The following is a 22,443-nucleotide window of genomic DNA, read 5'->3' as shown; positions in this document are numbered from 1 at the left end:
TTTTAACACTATCTTTCCATGAGCTGATCTGTGTGGCTGAAAGCAAAATAATTTCAGTTACTAAGGTAAGACTAATAGAGGAAATGATTGTGGAGAAATCATCAGTTGGGAATTCTTCACCAATCAACTCTTTAAATTTTTAAAGAAGTTATTTTTTTTTTTGGAGAGAGAGAAACATCAATTTGTATCCCACTTATTTATGCATTCATTGTTTGATTCTGGTAGGTGCCCTGACTGGGATCGAATCCGCAACCTTGGAGTATTGGGATGACACTCTAACCAAGTAAGCTAGGACTATAGTGATTTTTGTTAATCAAGTGTTTAATATTATCTATTTTAAAGCTAAATAACAAGGAAAGCTAATTTGTTAATCTACAAACTTATAAGGCATCCTCCCTTTTCCTTCTTTTTAAAACGATTTTTTAAATTGTTTTTTTTTTTTTGTTAGAACAACTCAGCAAAATAAAATTCCTGTTTATTGTGGACAACATTGTTTCACACATACATCGAACAGGCCAAAAAAAATAAACAGCAATTTCATAGACAAAAAAAGGGAAAAAAAAGAAACCTTTTTATCTTTGGCCTTTTTAACCATCTCATACAAACCAACTACTTATAGTACAGCTAAGTACATACACAAAAAGTTACTGGAATGCTCGGAATAAGATTGTTTTTTTGTTGTTGTTTTTGCTTTTTTTACAAGGTTTTTTTTCTCCTTTGAGATTATAATGAACATGGTCACACCACAAGTAAAGTCAGAAGTAGGACAGAGAATGCTCCGAAGGCTGGTTTGGTCATCCCAAGATCATTAAAAATGGCTGACCCCTAACAATATGTACAAAAATATAAAACGTAAATAAAAAATACAAACAAATTTTCCTTTTTAAAGTACTTTTAAGAAAAAAAGCAGAGCAGGGCCTTGGAAGTTTTGGTTCTTTTTTCCTCCCCTGTTGCAAATTCACGTTGTGGTTTTGGTTGGGTGGTGGAGAGTGCGTGTCATCTGCAGGTGGCGCTGCCTGAGGTGGGTGGGTAGGCAGGTGGGCGGGAGTCTCTACTCGAAGGTGACCACGTTTAGATTCTGAGACGGGAAGTGGAGGGTGAATAGGTCACGGAGGCCTTTAACTTTTCCTTTTTTTGCTGTCTAGTCATCCTCAACGGTCTTCTGCTTCTTGGTGTCAACATCATCATCCTCATCATCTTCAGCTGCCCGTTTGCCTGTAGCTGCCTCAGCCTCCTCATCTTCATCTCCATCCTCTTCCTCACCATCACCTTCCTCTTCCTCCTCCTCCTCCTCCCCTCCTTCTTCCTCTTCTTCATCTACCTCATTGTCAGCCTCCTGCTCCCCATTTTCCTCATTAGCGTTCCCATTCGCAGGTGCATCTCTTCCATTCTCTGCCTCCTCCACAACTTCCTTCTTCTCCTTTAAGTCCTTGGTGGTGATCTCGGAGCTGGTGTCCACGGCCGTGTCTGACATGGTGGGGCACGCCGGTGATCCTATGCAGCGGATTTTTTTTTAAAAAGCGAGAGTTGGAGGACTCTGGCGAAGAAGCTGCCGGAGTCCGCGGCGGTGGAGGAGGCGCGCGGCGGAGGTGGTTGCAGCGAGCGGAGAGGGAGCCACAGGAACAATGCAAAGATGGCTTTTCAGAGCAGCCAGTGGGGGCATTTAAATTGTTTTTTTTTTTGAAAGCATGTGCCCAGACCAGGAATCAAACCAGTGACCCTTTAGTGCACAGGACGTCCCCCAAGGGCCAATGTCTTTCTTTTTTCAATAGATCTAGTTTCATGGACAGTGATTGAACCCTTTGTGAATTTTTTTTAAAATACATTTTTATGGATTTCAAAGAGGAAGGGAGAGGGAAGAGAGAGATAGAAACATAGGGATACGAGAGAATCATTGATGGCTGCCTCCTGCATGACCCCCACTGGGGATTGAACCTGCAACTCAGGCATGTGCCCTTGACCAGAATTGAACCTGAGACCTTTCAGTTTGTAGGTTGATGCTCTATCCACTGAGCCAAACTGGCTAGGGCCCTTTGTGAATTTTTGTTGGAATAGAATCTAGTATCTAAAAATAGGCTCTAGCCCTAACCGGTTTTGCTTAGTGGATAGAGCGTCGGCCTGTGGACTGAAAGGTCCCAGGTTCGATTCTGGTCAAGGGCATGTACCTTGGTTGTGGGCACATCCCCAGTGGGGAGTATGCAGGAGGCAGCTGAATCGATGTTTCTCTCATCGATGTTTCTAACTCTCTATCCCTCTCCCTTCCTCTCTGTAAAAAATCAATAAAATATATTTTTAAAAAAATAAAAATAGGCTCTAAAAGTTAGCAGAGACATCTTCATGCTTATCACCACCTACAACCCTGAGGGGGTTTTCAGGTTTAAATCATTTTTAATTGCTTAAAATACACTGTCTCACATATGTTTCTGACAATACTAAAAGCAGATGACTTCAGACATTTCTTTTCCACATAAAACAATGATCAGACAATAGAACCTTGAACTATAATACGTCAGTACCTCTTATAATTTACTAGAGGACTGATGCACGAAATTCATGCAAGGGGCTCGGCCCTCGCAGCCCCAGCTTTGTCCAAGAGGTCATCTGGAAGGTCATTTGGCTGTCCGGTCTAATTAGCATATTACACTTTTATTATTATATTTAGAAAAAGGTCTAAGTAACATTATTGAAAGAAAAACTGTCGCCCTGACCGCTTTGGCTCAGTGGATAGAGCGTCGGCCTGCGGACTGAAAGGTCCCAGGTTCGAGTCCGGTCAAGGGCATGTACCTGGGTTGTGGGCACATCCCCAGTAGGGAATGTGCAGGAGACAGCTGATTGATGTTTCTCTCTCATCGATGTTTCTAACTATCCCTCTCCCTTCCTCTCTGTAAAAAATCAATAAAATATATTTTTTTGAAAAAAGAAAAACGGTCAAAGATAGAAATTTCTGAATTTATTTTATTTGTATGCCAACTTTAACCTTTTTATTTGGTTGCCGGTGAATCAGTAATAATTTTAGGTGAAGAAGATGGGCATGATTTAAAGATTAGGAAAGTGTTATCCATCTATGCTTCCTAAATACCACTCCCTTTCCCCAACCCTGTGACTCAGAACAATTTGCCTGTCCTGGAAATTCTTCCCCAAAAATCCTGGTTAGAAAGCAAAGACAGGAAAAAGTGTAAGAAGCCACATAAAGAAATACTAACGTGTAATTACATGGGCACAAAGATTTTATTTACCAGATTAGTTCTCATCAGAGACACAGTGAGTTGGTCTGGATGAAAATGGAAGGTCAAGAAAGTGGCCATGAAAAAATGCCTGACGTAGCATTATTAACAACAGCCAAACTATGGAAGCAACCTAAGTGTACATCAATAGATGAATGGATAAAGAAGTGGTGCATATATACTAGTACATGGAATATGACTCAGCCATCAAAAGGATATCTTGCCATCTACAACGACATGAATGGACCTAGAAAGGATTGTGCTAAGTGAAATAAGTCAGACAGAAAAAGACAAATGCCTTATGATTTATATGTGGAATTTGAAAACAAAATAAATGAACAAGCAGAATAGAAACAGACTTATACAGAGAACATTTTTATAGTTGCTAGATGGGAGAGGGTTGAAAGGTATGGGTAAGAGGGGTAATGGGATTAAGAAGTACAAATTGGTAGTTACAAAATGGTCATGGGGACGTAAAGTGTAACATAGGGAATTTAGTCAATCATATTGTGGTAACTAGGTATGGTGTCAAATGGGCACTAGTTTAATCGGGGTGGTCACGTTGTTAGTTATATAAATGTCTAATCATTGGGTTGTACACCTGAAGCTAATATAATGTTGTATGTCAACTATAATTGAAAAATAAAAAATTAGAACCACATGGTTTCACTTATATGTGGGATATAAAACTAAAAGCAACAAATGAACTAACAAGAAAAACAAATGAACAACAACTCATAGACACAGAAAACAGTACAGTGGTTACCAGAGGGAGGGGAAGTGGGGGAGCAGTAAAGGGTTAGGGGGTCAAATATATGGTGAAAGGAAAATTTAAAAATTGTTTTTAAAAGTTCAGTCCAGGAACACACATAATTAGCTATGTGTGTACTTATATCTGTAGCATATTATCCCAATAGTGGGATTACTGGGCCATAGAGTATATTTATAACTTTTTAAATATATTATTTTTATTGATTTCAGAGAAGGGGAAATAGAAACATCAGTGATGAGAGAGAATCACTGATTGGCTGCCTCCTGCATGTCCCCTCCCCCTTGGGGATCAAGCCTACATATGCCCTGACTGGGAATTTAACCATGACCTCCTGGTTCATAGGCTGACCCCCAAGCCATGTTGGATGGACTATTTACAATTTTAATATTTCACCAAATTGCCCTCTCTAAACTTTGTGCCACTTTTGTATCCTAAAGCAGTACATGAAAGTAGCAGTGTATCCACAACCTTCCAACAGAACATGTTGTCAGACTTCAGGATTTTTAAGTTTGATAGGCAACACAGGTTTGTCATAATTTTAATGAAAAACTTTCTGTCCACTTTTCAATTTTCTCTTCTATATGTGAGGGAGAGTTCAATAGATACCTTAATTTGGATGATAGGGCTTGCTTTATACTTTCAATTTCAATAAGCACACAGTAGTCAAAAACAAGCATTTGTGACTGGAGGGTTGTTGTTTTTTTTTAACTATAATAAATGGGGGTAGGGGGCCAACTCTGTGGATCTAGTCAGTTCTCTGCAGTCAGTTCATTTTTCTGCAAAGAAGCAAAATCATCTAATTTTAACTGATAGGTTATGAGTTGAATCTCCCAAGGATATTGATGTCCTAACCCCCAGTACCTGAGGATGTGACCTTCTTTGGAAATAGGGTCTTTAAAGATGATCAAGATGGTCATTAGGATGAGCTTTCGAAAACAAACACTATTACTTCCTTATTCTTACACTATGTTTTAAAAATGGTTTTAGAGCAGGAGAATAAATGTAATATATAAATACCTAGTTTTTCAATATTATAACACTCAATATTTGTAACTCATAAGTAAAATGCTGTGATGTCTGGGATTTACTTTCATGTACTTTGGTCATAAAAATATGGGTGAAAGTGAGATATAATACACTGCATTATATATTTTCCAAATATTTTGTTAATTATTTGCTTGAAAATGTAATCAGGGTGCATGTACTAATTAAAAAGCTAAATTTCTTTCCCACCCACTGTGTACCCAGCATTGTTGTAGGCACTAGAGACCCTGAGAAGAATAAGATAGACCCTGCTCTTTTAGGGAGTAATTGTTAGATATAGTTTTAAGAGTAAAGCAAGCTACCACCATGGTCCCAGGTAGAAAGATACATTTTTAGAAAAATTACCGAGAGCCATATACAAATGATAAATTCATATGCCTTTAATTTTCTCTTGAGGCTTTTCAACCTACTTCTAATTATGCTAATATATTATTTACTAAGTGCTTAGTCTATCAGAGTTCATTATCTCCCTTGCCCAGCACCTGACATAAAATAATACAATAAGTCCCATTTTTATAATGTCCCATTTTTCATTTTTGTGACAGCAGCATGGTGCCATGAGGATTATTAGTTTGAAATAAAAAAGAAAAAAAATGACCTCTTGATTATTTGGGTTACCAACTCTAGGTTATGTTTTAATCTGTTTTGATTTTTATTTTATTTTTTTTTAATATATTTTATTGATTTTTTACAGAGAGGAAGGGAGAGAGATAGAGAGTTAGAAACATCGATGAGAGAGAAACATCGATCAGCCGCCTCCTGCACATCTCCTACTGGGGATGTGCCCGCAACCCAGGTACATGCCCTTGACCGGAATCGAACCTGGGACCTTTCAGTCCGCAGGCTGACGCTCTATCCACTGAGCCAAACCGGTTTTGGCGATTTTTATTTTCTGTTTATAATTCTTCTCAGGACTTTAAACAGTATTACATTAATATATCAAAAGTTTTATAAAACACCTGAAAGACATAGTTATTGGAAAAAAAACCCACAAAGTTCATTCTGTAAGTGCATCACTTATAAGCTCCACTCATAAATAAAAAATTACTACAATGCTTTTAAGTTAAAGCATATCATATTTCAGATGGTGATATATAATGAATTGCTGTTTTTCATTTCTTGTGATCAATGTCTGCATCCTTTCCCACTAAATTATATATAGGTGGAATCATAATGTAAAGTATGTAGCACTGTAAACAAATCAATTGCAATTGATACAATGGTTATAACTAAGAATTGTATGTAAAAGAATTTTCTGTACTACTCAATGAGGAATTTAAGGAAAAACTTTGAATCTTAAAGTCAGTCACATTGTACACAGGCTCAATAGAAAGTTGGACAGCCATCTAGGGAATCCATCAAAGGTAGCCAATCTCGCAAGTTCTTATGGGGTCACAAAGGGATTTTGCTTCTGATCAGTCTGGCTGTACTCATCTCACTCCTATGTTTTTTCTAGACCATGGTTATCTCTAACAGATGACCTGCTTTCCTAACGTAATCCAGGCATTCAAAGGAAGAATATGGTCATCATTATTCAGCAATGATTTAGAAATTTGCCTTTTAATCATCAATTATCAGGCTAACTGGCCTTATATTAGTCATATTCAAAGGTTTCCACTTGTAACTTATGCCATATATATAGCATATACATACATATTAGAGAAATATACATACATACATATATATTGAATATGCCTGGGTTTTCATTTCCTGAAATATTTAATTCCTTTAATCAGTTCCAACAAACAGTCCATGTTTGAACAGACCAGGTCATAGATTACAAGTCTATGTTTGGTCCACAGTGGTTGGCCAGGACTACTGGTTCATTTCTTGTGATCAATGTCTGCATATATTGAGCAATATATGCGGGTATAAAGAGAAACTTTGAGGGACAAGAATGAACTGCGAAATCAGTAGGTAGCAAGTACTCAGGAGAGAAGGCAGTGACATTTAAGGAAGCTATACCAAAATAACGGGGTTAGGTATACCTATATCACAGTATTTTTTGTCCACAGGTCTTGTGGCAGTTCGAGAGAGAATGTCTTCCGTTTGAGGGTGAGTAGTTTATTGTTTAGGAAAGTACAATGTAGAACACACCTGATAGTAGGTTCTCCAAACTTCTGATACTACCTACGATGCTCGGAGTTTACTACCTCTTGGTACCCCCAGAGCGTTTATTAGTGAAGGAGAACATGACCCGGTACCTTCTCACAGTGTCGCTCCCGCTTCCCGCAAGGCGCACCCAGGGACCGCCGGCCCGGGTTCCTCCAGGAGCGCGCAGCGCGCGGCACGGCCGGAGGACAGGCTCCCACACTAGCGGCCTCCGCGAGATCAGCGGGCGGCGGCGGCGGCCGTGCGCGCCCACGTCCCGCGCGAGCACGCGCCTCCGGGGTCGGAGGCCGGCAGCGCGCGTCCCGGAGAGCCCGCGGGGAGAGCTCGGCCACCGCCGCGCGCGCGCCCGCCCGCCCGGCCTCAGAATGAATGGAAAGTTCAATCTCGCGCGCTCGGCGCGGGCAGCCAATGACGCAGCCGGCAGCGGCGGCGGGCAGGTGTGCGCGTGTCGCCGCCTGACGCAGGGCGCGAGTCGAGCTGCCGGGTGTCGCCGCCGCTCCCCGCGGCCCCCAGCCGGCCCGGCCCCCTCCTCCCCACGCCCCGCCACCCGTCGGGCTGCGGCGGTGGAGCGGCGGCGACCGCGGGTTCCGCGTGCGGCAGCCGAACGCCGCCCGCCCTCCGCGCCGCGTCCCCTCGCGGCTCACAATGTGCTGACCCTCCCGGCTCCGCCGCGCGCACTCCGGACTCCGGCGGCCGCGCTCCCTCTGGAAGGGTCACACTGCAGGCCCCTTCCTCCGTCCCGTCCCCCCGGACTGAGCGCCACACGCGTCCTCACACCCCGTTCCCCGCTCACACCCGGGCTAGCGGGCGACCATGAGGCCCTGGAGGTAAGCAGCGCGCCCAGCGGCCGTGCGAGCGCGAGGGCGGCCGGGTGTGCGCGCCGGAGCGACGCGGCTCGCGGCCCGGCCTGGCACGTGAGCAACGTCGAGGGGTGCTCGGTGCCGAGGAGCAGGCAGAAAGGAAGGGGCGCGCCCCGGAGCGGGGGGCGAGGGCCAGGTACGGAGGGGACAGGTCTCGCGGCTAGTGGCCGTGCGGACGCTGGACCCGGTCCGCCCTTCGCTGGCCCTGATTTATTGCCCGCGAGTTGTCGCCGAGATGCGGGCGGTCGATGTACTTCCGGGTTCACACCTTTCTCACCCCGCTCCGCGCCGCTGAGTCAGCGCCTGGTGCGGGCGAGGCACGGTCTGCGCGGCGGCCGGCGGGCTGCGAGCGAGTGGGCCGGGCCGGGCAGCGCAGCCGGCGAGCGGGGCGATGGTGAGGCGGGCCGGGGTCCCGGCGGCGGGGTCGCGCGGCCCGTGCGCGCTGCTCGCACCCGCGGGCCCGCGTCGCCAGGGGGCGTCCGCACCTGTCCTGCCCGCATTCCGCGAGCCGAGCTGCTTTGTAGCCGGCAGGCGTCGGGGATCCTTTTTGCTGCGGAGTCGGTGATGCACATAAATGAATTAAAATTAAGGATTTGCGGAGAACGAAGGAAAACGTACTTGGATTTAGGTTGCTTTTGAAAAAGGAAGCCACCAAAGAAGCAGCGATGCCTTTGCAAGAGCATTAACTACTGACTGCAACAGTGGATGCGGGTGCATGACGAGGATTTGTACTCCAAAAACTTTTTTTTTTTTTAATTGCACGTTGGTAAATATTAAGTGCTCTCAAGTAATACCTTGCAGTATGTATTTAATGTCCTCATTGCGGAAATTGCTTAAATGTAAGTAATAGTAAGTCCGCCATTTTGAATTGTTTCATGTAACAGACAAATCTTAGGCTCCTGTGTTTCCTTTAGGTCCTTTCTGTTCTTTCTCTGAATTTGTTTTCATCCATAGGTGTTTTTTTGTTGTTGTTTTTTTTCAGGTTACTAGGTATTGTTACTGTTCACAAAACTAAATTATCCAGTGAGGGTTTTTATCCAATTGTTAATACAAGGGGAAAATAAATTATGCTCGTGTTTATTTTTATTTCTTGGTCACAAATACTGTGCAACTTACAATTACACATGCTAGTACTAGAAAATTTACAACATTGTTGGCAAAGTAGGATTGAAAGCGTCTTCGCCCTGATGAAAAAATTCTCGTGTCATTTTTGTGCCCATTTATAGTTAGCTAGGTGGTAATGCAAAAACGCTTTTTTAAAATGCATCTGTTCGTAAGTCAGATGTTTAAGTTCAAGAATAATTTATAAAACCTCACAATTGGATTTTATAAAAGATTTTGGGAAAACTTTAAAATCGGATTTTTGGAATTTATGCCAGTTACTGTAATTTTGAAAATGCAAATTTGATTGTTATAAGATTTATGCCATGTTGGGGGTTTCTTTGGCTTTGGTTTTGCGCAGATTTGGTAGAGTAGTCATAAATTAACAGAATTGTAATAATCAGTATTTCATTTAGATTAATTATTAGACTCTCGTCCATTTGGGGGACAATTCTTGCTTCCCAAATTCTTTATCTCGGAATGTATGAAAAAGAACAATCCAGCATGTCTAAATTTCCTAAAGAGCTTTAGAAATTAAACTGACACAGGCCTCTTTCTAGTACTTGGAGGTGAGGTGAAGATACTACGAAGAAAAAATTGCTTCATTTGACTTTGCCATTTTACAAATAGGATCAACTAATCATTGCTTGATAATCAAATGTCAAGAATTTAAGGATCTGAATAAATTTGTAATACATATTAATTATTAGAACTATTTATAGGTATTTTTAATAGATCTGGAACCAAATGATTCAAAGATCAATTCTCATTAATCCTTGTCAAATTGTAGTGTCTTATAATATGTCTATGCCAAACTTCTTTCAGAAACAATGAAAAATTTATTGTGAAATTAATCAGCACTTAAATAATTCTGTGTTATGGGGAAGGTACTGTCAACTGTACTTCTTTGTAAGTGAAGGAGATTGAATTTTAATATGGGAATGCTTAAAGTTAGTCCAGAATGACTTATTTTAAAGTATGTTGCACATGTAAATTCTTAAAAAAACCACCAGAATTTTAGTAAATTTAGTGGATTTAAGGGTTTGTGTTTTTTTACCCATTTATTCTGAAGAAAAGAAGATTAAACAGATCTTACCTGTCTGATATTTGATAATGTTTGGTACCTGATCATATTTATTTTTTGTATTTGAAATACTGCTATCATAATTAACAAAGCATGATTAAGGGGGAAAATAAGTTATTAAATAAAATATGCATAACAGCTGTCAGGTATAGCACTGATGTCTCTTTAAAATAATTGAAATGTTATTTATAACTTCCAAATTTGGGGACTGTAAATGATCTTTAAACATTTAATCTAGAGTTGAGTAGATTAAAAAAAGAAAGTGGACATTCAAAGATGAATCCGTTTAGAAGTAATTAAAACTGTTGAGTATAAAAGGAACATTAGAAATTTTTTGTCAGTTAAAGAATTTTTTATTTGGTAATTTTTAGAAGAATCTTATTTTCTTTTAAAATAGTATAGCCCATAAGTGCCCAAAGTTTTTATCTTTAAATGCTTTAGAACCTGTATCTGATTTTCTTGCCTTCTAAAGTGACATTTTCTTTACAAATACGTATTGTTTTCAATGAACCACAAGGTAAAGAAGAATTTCTAGCTTGCCAAGCAAAACAGTGACAATTTTTTACATTAAAAATTAAGATTTATTTATATGAACAAATCTAGGAATATATGAAATATAGAATCACATTGATTTGAGAAACTTGACCACAATATACAGACTTGGCTTTATCTGACAGTGACTCTATGATGTCGCTGACCATAGTGCTGAACCAAGACAGCCATATTGGTCACTGCTAAATCTGACTGAAAACCATACAGAAATTGTAGAGGTTCAAGTAACATCATCACTGTAAGAAATATACACATATATTTCATATATACTTTTTAATGCATTCTTTTTACCTAACTGAATTGAATTCAATTAGAAATTGTGATAGAGAAATATCCCTGACTGTATAACATTGATTTTGAAGACTGTCAGTTTAATCAATGAGGTCGATGCTAGAGATTTTCTCTTTGAAAGCTGCTACTTGCAAGGGAAGACAAGATTTGGAAACCAACTTAAGCAACTAATGAGTTCTTACAAAAAGCAAAATATTAGTTGATACACACGGTAAGGTTGAGTATGAATTTGATATTTGCAATTTTTTGACATTATAGTTGTCTTGACTTAGTACTTTGGGGAAATTTTCTATTGTTTGAAGCAGGACAAACACCAGGCTGTCACTACTTACAATATTACTGAATTGAACACTGCTATGAAACCATTATAGAAATTACCTGCAAAAGAATTCTATAATACATTTAATATCTCAGTAAAAAGTGCTATTTTAGAAATAGAACTTTGACATTATTTTTCTAAAAATAGGATGGGTTGATATGCAGGATCATCAAATTAAGGGTCAAAGGTGACCAACCAGGACAAAGAGCATGCAGCTCATTTTCAAGTAATCAGTTTCCAGTTTTGTCATGGCTGAACAAAAGCTTAATTATATAGAAAAAAGGACATAGTGTTGTATGACCAGTTGTAATGGTGGAAAAACATGTTTTAAATTTTCTAGATACTTTTAGTATTTCTCTTACAGATAGTGGAAATGCAAGAGCCAAGTGCTTTTATATTTTCAAACATTTCTTTTACATTTTTTCAAACTCTACAAAAACATTTCAACTAACATATTCTATACTGTATAAATTAAAAACAGACTTTTCATAGATTAAAAATTTTAGAACATGTGTAAATTATGCTCTATTTTTTTTGCATTAACCTCTTGGTATAAACTCTGCTAATTAATGTCCTATTGTTTTTATTTAATATTATATTTATTACACCATTAGATTACAGGCAGTGACATAAAGATGAGCAGTCTTTAAAACATCTCTTGATCTTTATTACATGGAGGTGTTCAAGTTTAATTGGAATCTTTTTTCCCCCCCACCATACCAAGAAATTACGTTAAAGTTTCTATCTTTCAAGTTATGGTGGGCCTTCAAAATATGTGATTAGCTTTTTAAGCAGGAATTTTGCCATTATTTTGGCTCTTTAATTTAAAACCAATATTTTGTTATTTAATTTAAAGTGACCTTATCAATGATTCAGCTGTGAGCTTTATTTTATGAAACTGTTTAATATTGTGGGAAATACAAACTATTTGCCTTAATTGAACCAACTGTGCTATAGCTCATCTGTGTTACAACTTTCACATTTAAGTTAAAGAATTGTTCTTACCAATTAACTATTGTGCCATACTCAGGGCCTTTAAACAATCTAGACAATATGCCAATTGACTTAATTAATATTTATTGAAGTTTATTTTCTAGAATAAATTATTTTCTACTACACTTACTTGAAGAGTATTCTAGATCTGCCAGTATCTTATGTGAAACCAATAAAATTTCAATTTGAGAGTGGTTGAGAAAGTTAAATTCATCTCTGTAATTTAGCAATATTAGAGATATTAGCCTCTAATTTAAGGTTAACTGTTTATATGTTATAAATAATGAAAAATAAATAATAAATAATGAAAAATAAATTATATAATATAATTTAATTCATAATTATAAAAATATAGCTTTGAAATATTTTTCTTAAGCAATATAAATTTTTCATTCTCTCAAGAGAATGTTCAAAATATTTCACCAAATGTGAAGTTTCCTGTCTTAACACTCCAGTACCTATGATTTTTCAATTGTATAAAATTCCATGTAAATATCTTTAAAGTAGATCATTTTTAAAAAATTGTCTGTACCTGTATATATTTAAAGGTACAGTATTTCCAGTTATAGGTAAAATTACAGTAGAATGTTCATTTGAATTACACAATTTATCCTGATTGTGCTTATGCAGAATTTGAATTGTCTGTTGACTAATTCAAAAAAAGTAATTAGAGTGAAGGGTTTTAATACATAGTAAACATTTCTTTAGAGGACAGTGTAAGGGGGGTGGGAGAAGGAGATTAATCAAAGATCTTATATGCATATATGCATTACCTATGGACACAGACAATAGGGATGTGAAGGCCTGGGGTGGGGTGGGAACAGGGTGGAAGGGGGTAATGGGGGGGAAAAAGGGAGACATCTGTAATACTCTCAACAAAGATTAAAATAAACATTAATTTCAATATTGAACAACATTTAATATTTTATTTAACATGTTGATGTTATAGTAATCTAAATAAGTATTATGCTTTAGGTTTTGATCTGGTGTTTGTATAGGATGTTTGCTCTATGATTTTAAATAGTCATTTTACCCCAATTATTCTTCTAGGAAGGAAAAGTTACATTGGTGTTTACTTTTTAGATAATATATTTACTTCAATCATAAGTCATATTGTAAATAGACTATAATTGTTGTTATAAACCATAAAGTGAATGTTTTTGTGGTAAACTATAATGTATTTTATACTTACATTATTTTAGAAAATACTGATAATGAGAGACAAAAAATTTGTTTTCTATAGTATTTTTTAAATGTTGAGAAATTATAGTGATGAGAATAAGTAATGAAATAATTTTCCTTTTATATGGTAAATATTCTTGATTACTAAATCATTTTTTGAGAATTTAAAGTAACTTGCATATTAATATTAGAGAGGAAAACTAACATGATGTAAATGGAATTGAAATAAAGTTCTGAGTAATATGTTATAGTAGTGTTTTTACTTATTACTCAATTCTGTGGACTCAACAGCTTAATTGGCAATTTTTTTAAAAAAAGAAGTGTATAGTGTGTAGTAGTAACCATTACCCTTTATATTGAATAGTTACAATAGTGGATTACCAACAATATGTCAAGTACTTGAGAAAAATATTGTTATATATTTTAGTAGTAAGTATGAAGTCTAAGAGTGTTTGTAATAGATAGTGTTCATCAGTTAGGCAATTTTATAACAGTAAGTACATATATTTTAAATAAAATTCTTGAAATCACATTATATGCAAATGTTTTGTATTTATAATAGTGAAACGATTAAATACCTAGCACATTCTCTTTTTTAAAAGATAATTTTTAAGAAAATGTTATATACAAATTCATTTATTTCATAGAAAGCTATTCTACAGATGGTTTAGCCAGGTTCAAAAACACATTAACTACTTATTGATTCATTTAAAAAATGTGTATTAAACACCAAAGAATGCCAGGATTAAAATGATGGGCTAAATCTATACAACCCCTGCCAACATAGAGCATAGAATCCATGTGGGAGAGACAACACTTTCCTGGGCTTATTATAGTCAATTGCAGTACAGTATTAAATGGTAAAAGCAGTGTACTCAGTGTGTAACAATAAGAAAAATAGATTGAAGTGGAGGTAAAATGATGAATAGGTATTATTCCAGTGAAGGGTCAGAGAAGTATATTCAATCTAGCCTATCACAATTTTAATTAAATTTTTGTTTTTTAATATTTACTCCAAAGTATAATATTAAATAAATACAGCCATGTATAAAACTACAAATAGCTGTTTTTTTATTATTCATCCATTTAAGGAATTATTTTAATTGTTATTTCATTTTAGTCAGCTATAATAAGAATATGAACATTTAATATTATAAATATTCTATGTAACATTTACCTACTTCATTCTTATTATAATTGTTCAGTAAATATTGGATGGAGTATAATATTCATATTTAAACTTAATTCTTTACTAACTTTTGTTCTTGAAAAATTTTATAACATTAACATCAGTGAAATATGTCAATATCTGTGATATAATTCCATCTTTTCCTTTGAAAGGGGATATTCAAACTATAAATAACAACAATAAAAAAACACTATCATATCTAAGTTTGGACAGTGAAAAATGTGAACATCTTTATCATTCAAAATGATTGCCTTTTTTTAAACCCAGAAAGCTCATAGTTAGAGCTCTTAAATAACATTATGCCATTTGATTTTTACTTTTAAAGCTACCATTTATAGTAATTTATCATCTGAATTAGTTAAAAAATTTTATCGAACTCTATTGATTGCTTTTCTACATCTTTAGAATATGTTGGTTTGAACTTTTCTGTAAATATAAGCAGAGAAAATTAAGCATGGGCCGTGGGCTATTAGAATAGAAAAAACATGACCTATGGTTTTGCAGAAATGATGTGTAATATTTAGATAAAGCCCTACATAAACTTAGTGTGAAAAATAAAAATTAACATAGCCTTAATGTGAAGGAAAGCTCTATTTTAAATGTTATAATGAATTTTGTTAATATTAGGGTCTGTCATCATATGTCTTTTGGTTGTAAACACAGGATTTAATATAGAGTTTCATGTCCTTTTGATCACATTCTTCCTCTATTCAAATTTTACTCAGTGGGATTGTCATCCTTTATAAGAAGAATCTTGAGTCAACATTCAGAATAACTCTGAACTTGGAAAAGCCTCCATTTGGTGTTTTTTTTTTTTTTAATTTTAATGCTTACCTGAGGATATGTTTATTGATTTTAGAGAAAGAGGAAAGGAGAGAAACATCGATGTGAGAGAGGAAACATCGACTGGTTGCCTCCTGTCCATGCCCTGACTGGGGATGGAACCTGCAATTTTTTGGTGCATGGGATGATGCTCCATCCAAACTAAGCCACACCTACCAGGGCAACATTTAGTTTTGAGAAGAAAATTAAATTGCAACTTAAAGAACTTACACATATTGGCTTATTTTGTGAGAGTTGAAATAGTAGATATAGCATGTAAAACTTAGTTAAGGGAACAAAGACAACCCTTAGTTAAGGTGAGTGGATACATGTTCAAAGAGATCTATTTTCCAAACTTTAATAACTAACCTGAGGATAAAAATGATAATTCAGTGCCTATCAGGAGTTTCTCTTCCAATTGCTATACTCCATCACTGAGTAAAGTCTTTTTTGCAAGTTTTATTGTGTTGTGACATCTGCTAGCAGATATATTAGATATTTCAGAAACTGTTCATATTTTTTAAACAAAAACTGTTGCTTTTTAAAATCTGGGTTAATGCCTATTAGATAGATACTTTAATTAAATATACTTAATGATTAAATGAATTACTACTAAAGTAATTTTTTCCCAAAGGATATTTGAATGTAACAGCGAGAGACCTAATATCAATGTTGTAGTACCACAATTAGGTTCTCATGATTTATCTTCTATCTAAAGCATATCTGAAGAGAATAGACAAATAAGTCCATTAAGAAGCACAATATTGTAGGTTAGCTTGATTCTTAACTGTTAATAAAAAAATGGGATTCTTGCCCAGTGGCTCAGTGTTTGGGCATCATGAACCAGGAGCTCTGGGTTGGATTCCTGGTCAGGGAACATGCCCGGGTTGCAGGCTAGATCCACAGTAGGGGGCGTGCAGGAGGCAGTGGATCAATGATTTTCTCTCATCATGCATGTTTCTCTCTCTCTCTTCCTCTCTCTCCCTTTCTCTATGAAATCAATAAAAATATATTTTTAAATGGGATTCTTGAATTACAATGTAATATGAAATATTTTTAAAATGTAATTGCATTGTTGATGAAATCGGGATATTTGACATCTTAATGGTCTTGTTTAAAATGTTAATTTTAAGCCAGTGTCCTTTAATAGTAATGAAAGGCAAGTTTATGCCAATTGGTTATCTTTCTAATATTGCTAGGTGAGTCTTAAATTTGACTTCACAGAGTCAAAATGTAGGCATTTTATTGCTTTCTAATGAGCCATTAAGCTGATGAAGAGGCAATTGAATAGGCAATTAATGTAGTTCTAACTTGAGCTTTCTGGTTTTAGGTTTTTCAGAAGATGATGAGGTCATTCAACCAGTTTTCATCAGCCCCAGGTTAGTCTCTTTTTTTTTTCTTTTCTTCAAATAAATAATTTACTTAAGTTTGAGAAGATCACTAGAGGCATATAAGAAACTTGACAGCCTTCAGAAATTCACTTTGGCAAGATGGGTACCATATCCCACTGTACTCCAGCTAACTCTGTCCTATAAACTGATATTCCCACCAGAATGCTTGGATGAAATCTCCTAATTAACTCCTTTTCCTCCTGATTTTAGCAGCATTGGATTTTGTGATTTTTTTTCATGACTCAGGCAAAATAGATATTTATATGCTTATGTAGCTGAATGAAGATTATTTGTAGTTTGTTCATTTTCAAAACACCCATAGGCTGAATTAATTTAAAGATAGAGAGTTGGTACTGTTTTCAAATAAGTTACCATAATATAAATAGCACATTTTTTCAGAGAATTAGGGAATTTCACTAGTCTAGGAAAGCCTCCATTTATTTTGATTTTCATGAACTTGTATCATATTTGTTCCTTATTATACTGCAATAATGAGGCATTTGAACTTTTAACACTTTAAGCCTGGACTTTTTTTTGTATATATTTTTTCATTTATTTAGGTGTACTATAAACCTAGATTTTGGGTACATAACTATTTTCTGAAAACTTAACTATTTTTGGTTCTGATGAATTTAATATCTTGGCTCAATTGACTGATATTACTATGAAAATACATTTAAAAGCTATGCTATAACAAAGTTTCTGATCATTAAATAATACAAGTAAAAAGATGTTATTCTGTTATTAGCTTATCAAATTTAAGATTGTAGGTAGCAAGAGGAAAATAGTAGGGATCAAAAAGTTTAATGAGGAAACCACTGCTAGGCATTGCCATTTGACAAACACTTTCCTTTTTTCTAGAGTGAATCCTTTGACATGGAGATGATGCTCTAATGAGTATCATGAAAAAGAAGATTCTGAAAAGTTGCTACAATATTTTAATTTACCAACTAGTTTCTGTAGATTGTGGTTTTTCTGTGGGGGCAAACTGGAGACAGTCCAGATAACCTTTTTCTTTTCTGTTGGGAAATAATGTTAACACCAATGTGTTAAGTGACTGCAATAAAGTTTCATGTCTGTGTTTCCTTGTGATTAAAAAGGGGTTGTTTGGGAAAGGATCCACTTTCACCAAAAAGAATGGCTATTGCCAGGGATTACATTTAAGCCGAAATACTTGAACATCAACTGGTCCAGTCTCTCCTCACTTTGCAAATGAAGTAACTGAGGCCAGAGAATCTTAGTGATTAGCAAGGTCAGCAAGTGGGACCAGAACTCTGGCTTCCAGTTTCTGGCTGGATGTTCTTTCTCCACAGATTTGCTTCCCACACAGGCATCTTTAAAACCTGATTTCTTCCCACTCCCCTCATCTTTTATTCCCCTACTGTTCTTTTCCTTCCCATGTTCCATACACGTGACCCCTTCTCCCAAATAAAGGCAAAGTGGAAATATTAAAATAAATACCTGGAAAACAGTCCACTCTCTTATTTCATTTATTTCTTTTGATGAGATTAAGTTATAATCAACTTTCACTCATTGCCTTGGAGGGGAAAGAATACATGTTTACATTCTTTAGTGTCATTTATAGACAGAATATTTACTGCAAAAATATGTTTAAATTATGAAACATACACGTTCAACTGGTGCAGGTGAAAAATACTGGCTCATTTTTCATATAAAACATGAAGCTGCCTTTGTGCTATTCTTGGCAAAATAATGGAGAGCTAATTACAAAATGATTTTTCTAACCTATTTCTGTCATTAAAATCATTTAAGAAAAAAATGTTTATTTTTCCTTTTTATTGGGGGAGTGTGGTAATAGAACAGGATTTTCTTTTTCTATTTCAGTTGTTTCAAGGAAACTTTCTACAAAATGGATGCTCCTAAAATAATGTCCTTTTTCTGAATTAATTTTATTGCTATAAATACTGAAACATAGCTGGTCAAAAAGAAGGAAACATTTGCAAGTGTTTGTTTTTTGAAGTGTGAAAGCAATTTGGAAAATTTAAAGTATGTGCTAATAGTTTCCTGTATTTCCATAATTTTATTTAATTATACCTAGGGAAATGTGTTAAGATATTTAAGAAAGAAAATTTAAAGAGATTTACAACTGTGTAAAAATTCTCAAGTGGGAAAAATTGTGTTAAAATCCAGAGAATTTTCCCTCCAGATAAGGAAATTAAATAACGGAATTTTGCTTTTTGAAAACAAAAAACATAATGCCCCCATATTCTGAAGTGCCTTTATTATAAGATCAAGGCACCCAGCGGAGTACTCTTTCATTTGATTCCGTATTGTAAGAATTTTAAGAAAGTTATTTGCTTAGTAGTTCGCTGAATGGGAAGGAGGGATCGGGAACAGTTTGCCCGATGTGCAACTTTTGAACTGGAAACCACAATCTTCAAGGCCAGAGAGCAGGTTCCCTAAAATCGCCCCTGGCCGCCCCCTTGCCGGACGAGGGCTTTTTCTGACCCTCCAAAGGCGCAGGGCGCTGTTTTCGTGGCTGCCCTAAAGTACCGGCGCCAGGAGTCTGAAGACCTTTGCATTTTAGGCAATGCCGGGGTGGTGATGGGGCTGGGGGTGGGGGTAGGGGTGGGGGGGGGGCGGGGAATAAGGGCTTAGTGGTCATTTTCTGGGGTTCTCCTGATTCCTTCCCCTTTGACTTCACTTATCTTAGATTTCCGAGACTGATATCTCACAGATAAAGGGATCACATTATAAACGATATATCTGGAAGTGCAGTAAAAGTAGTAGATTGTGCCTTGCAAGGGTTGCCTTCCATAGTGGTAAAGGCAAGGGTTTCCTTTGTTTCGTGTTCTGGGGGGAAGGGGGGCGGGAGGACACATGTAAAAATCCATTAATTAGTGAGAAATCATTAGCCTTCTTCGGAAGGGTTCCACTTCTAAAGAGGAGGTGGTGATGTGCTGAATAAAGGGGAAGGTGACGAGAAAAAGGGAGAGGAAGTGTTGGGGAGGATGGAGGTGGAGGGAAGGGCTGCTCGGCTGGCCCGGGGGTCTCGGCGACCCTGGGGCGCGAACTGCGCGTGAAATTACTGAGCTGCGAACACAGCACTGGGCCTGCAGACCCCGGCTCATTTGCCGGAGAAGAGCCCCGGTGGAGTCGCTCGCAGCAGTGTTACAGCCCCTCCTCTTAGTTTTAAGAACCTAAGCATTGTTTCTGCTTTGATAAAGGTTACTCATTGCTTATGGGAAAACAACGACGGTGGGCTGTGGCACCTCTTTTGGCTCCTTGCATTGCACTGTTGGAATTAAAAACAAAACTAAACGAAAAACCGGCCAAGAACATGTGTACTTTGCTTTTTAAATGTAGAAGCCTTAGATTGTGGTACCCAATGGGCACATGATAGATTATTTACTTGATTTTTACCCCCAGTGCGTTAAAAATCTATGTAGTTATTTGAACTCATTTTAAAGATATTTTGGAAGAACTACGATAAATCAACTTACGGAAACATTTGGCTTTCACAAGTATAAAACATGCGTTTTGAGTCAAGCACAGGTCTTTCTGGCACTAAAATCAAGTAGGAAATGAGAAAAAAATTAAAACCAGAAGACTTCAGGAAGGTGACAAATTGGAAAGCATTCTAGGAGATTCATAGGACCATTTTATGTGAAAGACGCTTTCTCTGAGCTTAAAGAGATTATGTTCAGTTTTATAAAAGGATCTTAGGCTCAAAAGACAAGGGTGGGGGAAAGGAAAGACCAATCTATGTAAAAGATAGTGCCATATCCCCGAAATGGTGGTATTTTCTTATTGTCTCTGTTCACTTTTCTCCCAAATTTCCTTCCCTCCTCCTCCTCCTCCTCTTCCCTTCTCTCCCCCTTTCTTTTACCCAACCCCCAGGTATGTAAATGCAGTTGCCTTAAATTCTTTGTGAATGAACATTAGAGGATTTCTCAGAGTTCCCAGTTGGAAAAAGCCTTCCACACAACTTGAAAGGCTGATGTCCCTCTCAGGAAATGAATGAGTCGATAACCTCTGACACCAGTGACCAGTCCAGTGAACCCTACCTTAATTCCACTAATACTGGAGGCCCCCAATCAGGCAAGACTGAATCTCATATCATACTGTGTGGTTCAGTTATGGTATTTCACACTTTTAAGCTGTGTATCGGTAGGTTTGAATTTCATCAAATTTAACAATAAACAAGGATTCAGAATCCACCTATAGTTTGGGATTTTATTAAACTTTTCTAATTAAGACAAACTTACAGATAAAATATCATGTACTATAAATGTATGTCAATGACAGCTAAACTGTACTGGCTTGTGAATTTTATGACAATTGGGTTTACATGAATAATAGCTTTCCCCCTCAAGTTACATGCATACTTTTCCAGATTATTTTTCTGTTACCCAGATGTTGATTTTTTAAAGTAAATCTGTCATTTAAAATATTTTTAAAAGGCACATAACTTAGTTTAGTATTTTCTATTTTGTGAAATGTTTAACCTCAAATGAATGCCCTTGTTAAAGTTACTTCATTATAGGTTAGTTGCTTTTTTATTAAAAATAATGCCTAGTAAATGTTTTGTTAACAAATAATTTTTTGAGAGCTTTGAGCTTTTGTTACTCCTTCCAAATCATTTGGATTTTCACGCTTTTTCTTTCCTCCCTACCAAGGTTTATACCCCCTTTCATGGGAAACAACAAAATAAACAGACAAAAAGTCTTTACAAATTCATCTGTCTTTATTGAAGCCTTTTACCATTAGACTGCCTAAAATAGCATATATATATATATATATATATATATATATATATATATATACATATATATATCTCCACTTATTTCAGATCTGAACCAATTAGTATACATTTATATTTACTTGTTCAGTGGGAGGAGGAGGTGTGCATAGATGCCATATGTGGATTTTTCAGAAGGTCTTGGATTCAGGCTCCCTGCATTTCAGTTTGTGTGAAACAGTGTTGGTTAGGAGTGTTAAGAGTTAGCAGTGTGGACATGTTTGGAGACACCCGAGGGGATTGCGGGTTTGGTGGGGGAGGGTCAACTCGGTAGCGTTGCCTAAGGGAAGTGGTATCTGTACAGTTTCTCTGTAAACTGCTTGTTTAAGAAAATGGGAGGTGGGGAGGGGGAAAGAGTAGTGGTGCGTTTAAATGTTTGAAAAACGGGTGATGCTTTATATTTTAAAGGAAGTAAGTCATTTCTATTTGATCTATAATATTTATTGTAGTGTTCCATGAGGGCGGTAATATTGGTGTCAGTATCTAGTAATCTGCAATCATTTGAACCGATTTGAAAGGTAAAGGGAAAGCATTTTGAAACTGGGGCGGGCGAAACGGGGTAGGAGCCTAATCCGTTATTAAATTTTCATTTATTCGACTCTTCTATCCACTGGTAAAATGTCACGGTCCAGTCAATATTCTATGAATTTACCTTTTTGTCTCCCACTTGCCTCTCTTTCTTTACCCTTCCCCCCACCAGCGCCCGATTTTCTCTCCCCCACCTCTTTCTCTAGCTCTGCAGCCG

The 22,443-nt window shown here is 37.1% G+C and overlaps 1 protein-coding gene across 1 annotated transcript; it reads right to left on the bottom strand.

Moving 5' to 3' along the window:
* Positions 1-454: 454 nt before the first annotated feature.
* Positions 455-1,655, bottom strand: LOC118660382 (prothymosin alpha-like). Its single transcript, XM_036317710.1, has one exon. The coding sequence runs from the start codon at positions 1,472-1,474 to the stop codon at positions 1,142-1,144; it is 333 nt and encodes a 110-aa protein (XP_036173603.1). The 5' UTR covers positions 1,475-1,655; the 3' UTR covers positions 455-1,141.
* Positions 1,656-22,443: the final 20,788 nt, after the last annotated feature.

Source organism: Myotis myotis, unplaced genomic scaffold, assembly GCF_014108235.1.
Source record: "Myotis myotis isolate mMyoMyo1 unplaced genomic scaffold, mMyoMyo1.p scaffold_m19_p_7, whole genome shotgun sequence".
Classification (NCBI taxonomy): domain Eukaryota; kingdom Metazoa; phylum Chordata; class Mammalia; order Chiroptera; family Vespertilionidae; genus Myotis; species Myotis myotis.
This window is presented reverse-complemented; position numbering and strand designations above follow the sequence as displayed.

Coding starts and splice junctions, on each gene's coding strand:
- LOC118660382 (XM_036317710.1), bottom strand. CDS start 1,474: ATGTCAGACACGGCCGTGGACACCAGCTCCGAGATCACCACCAAGGAC.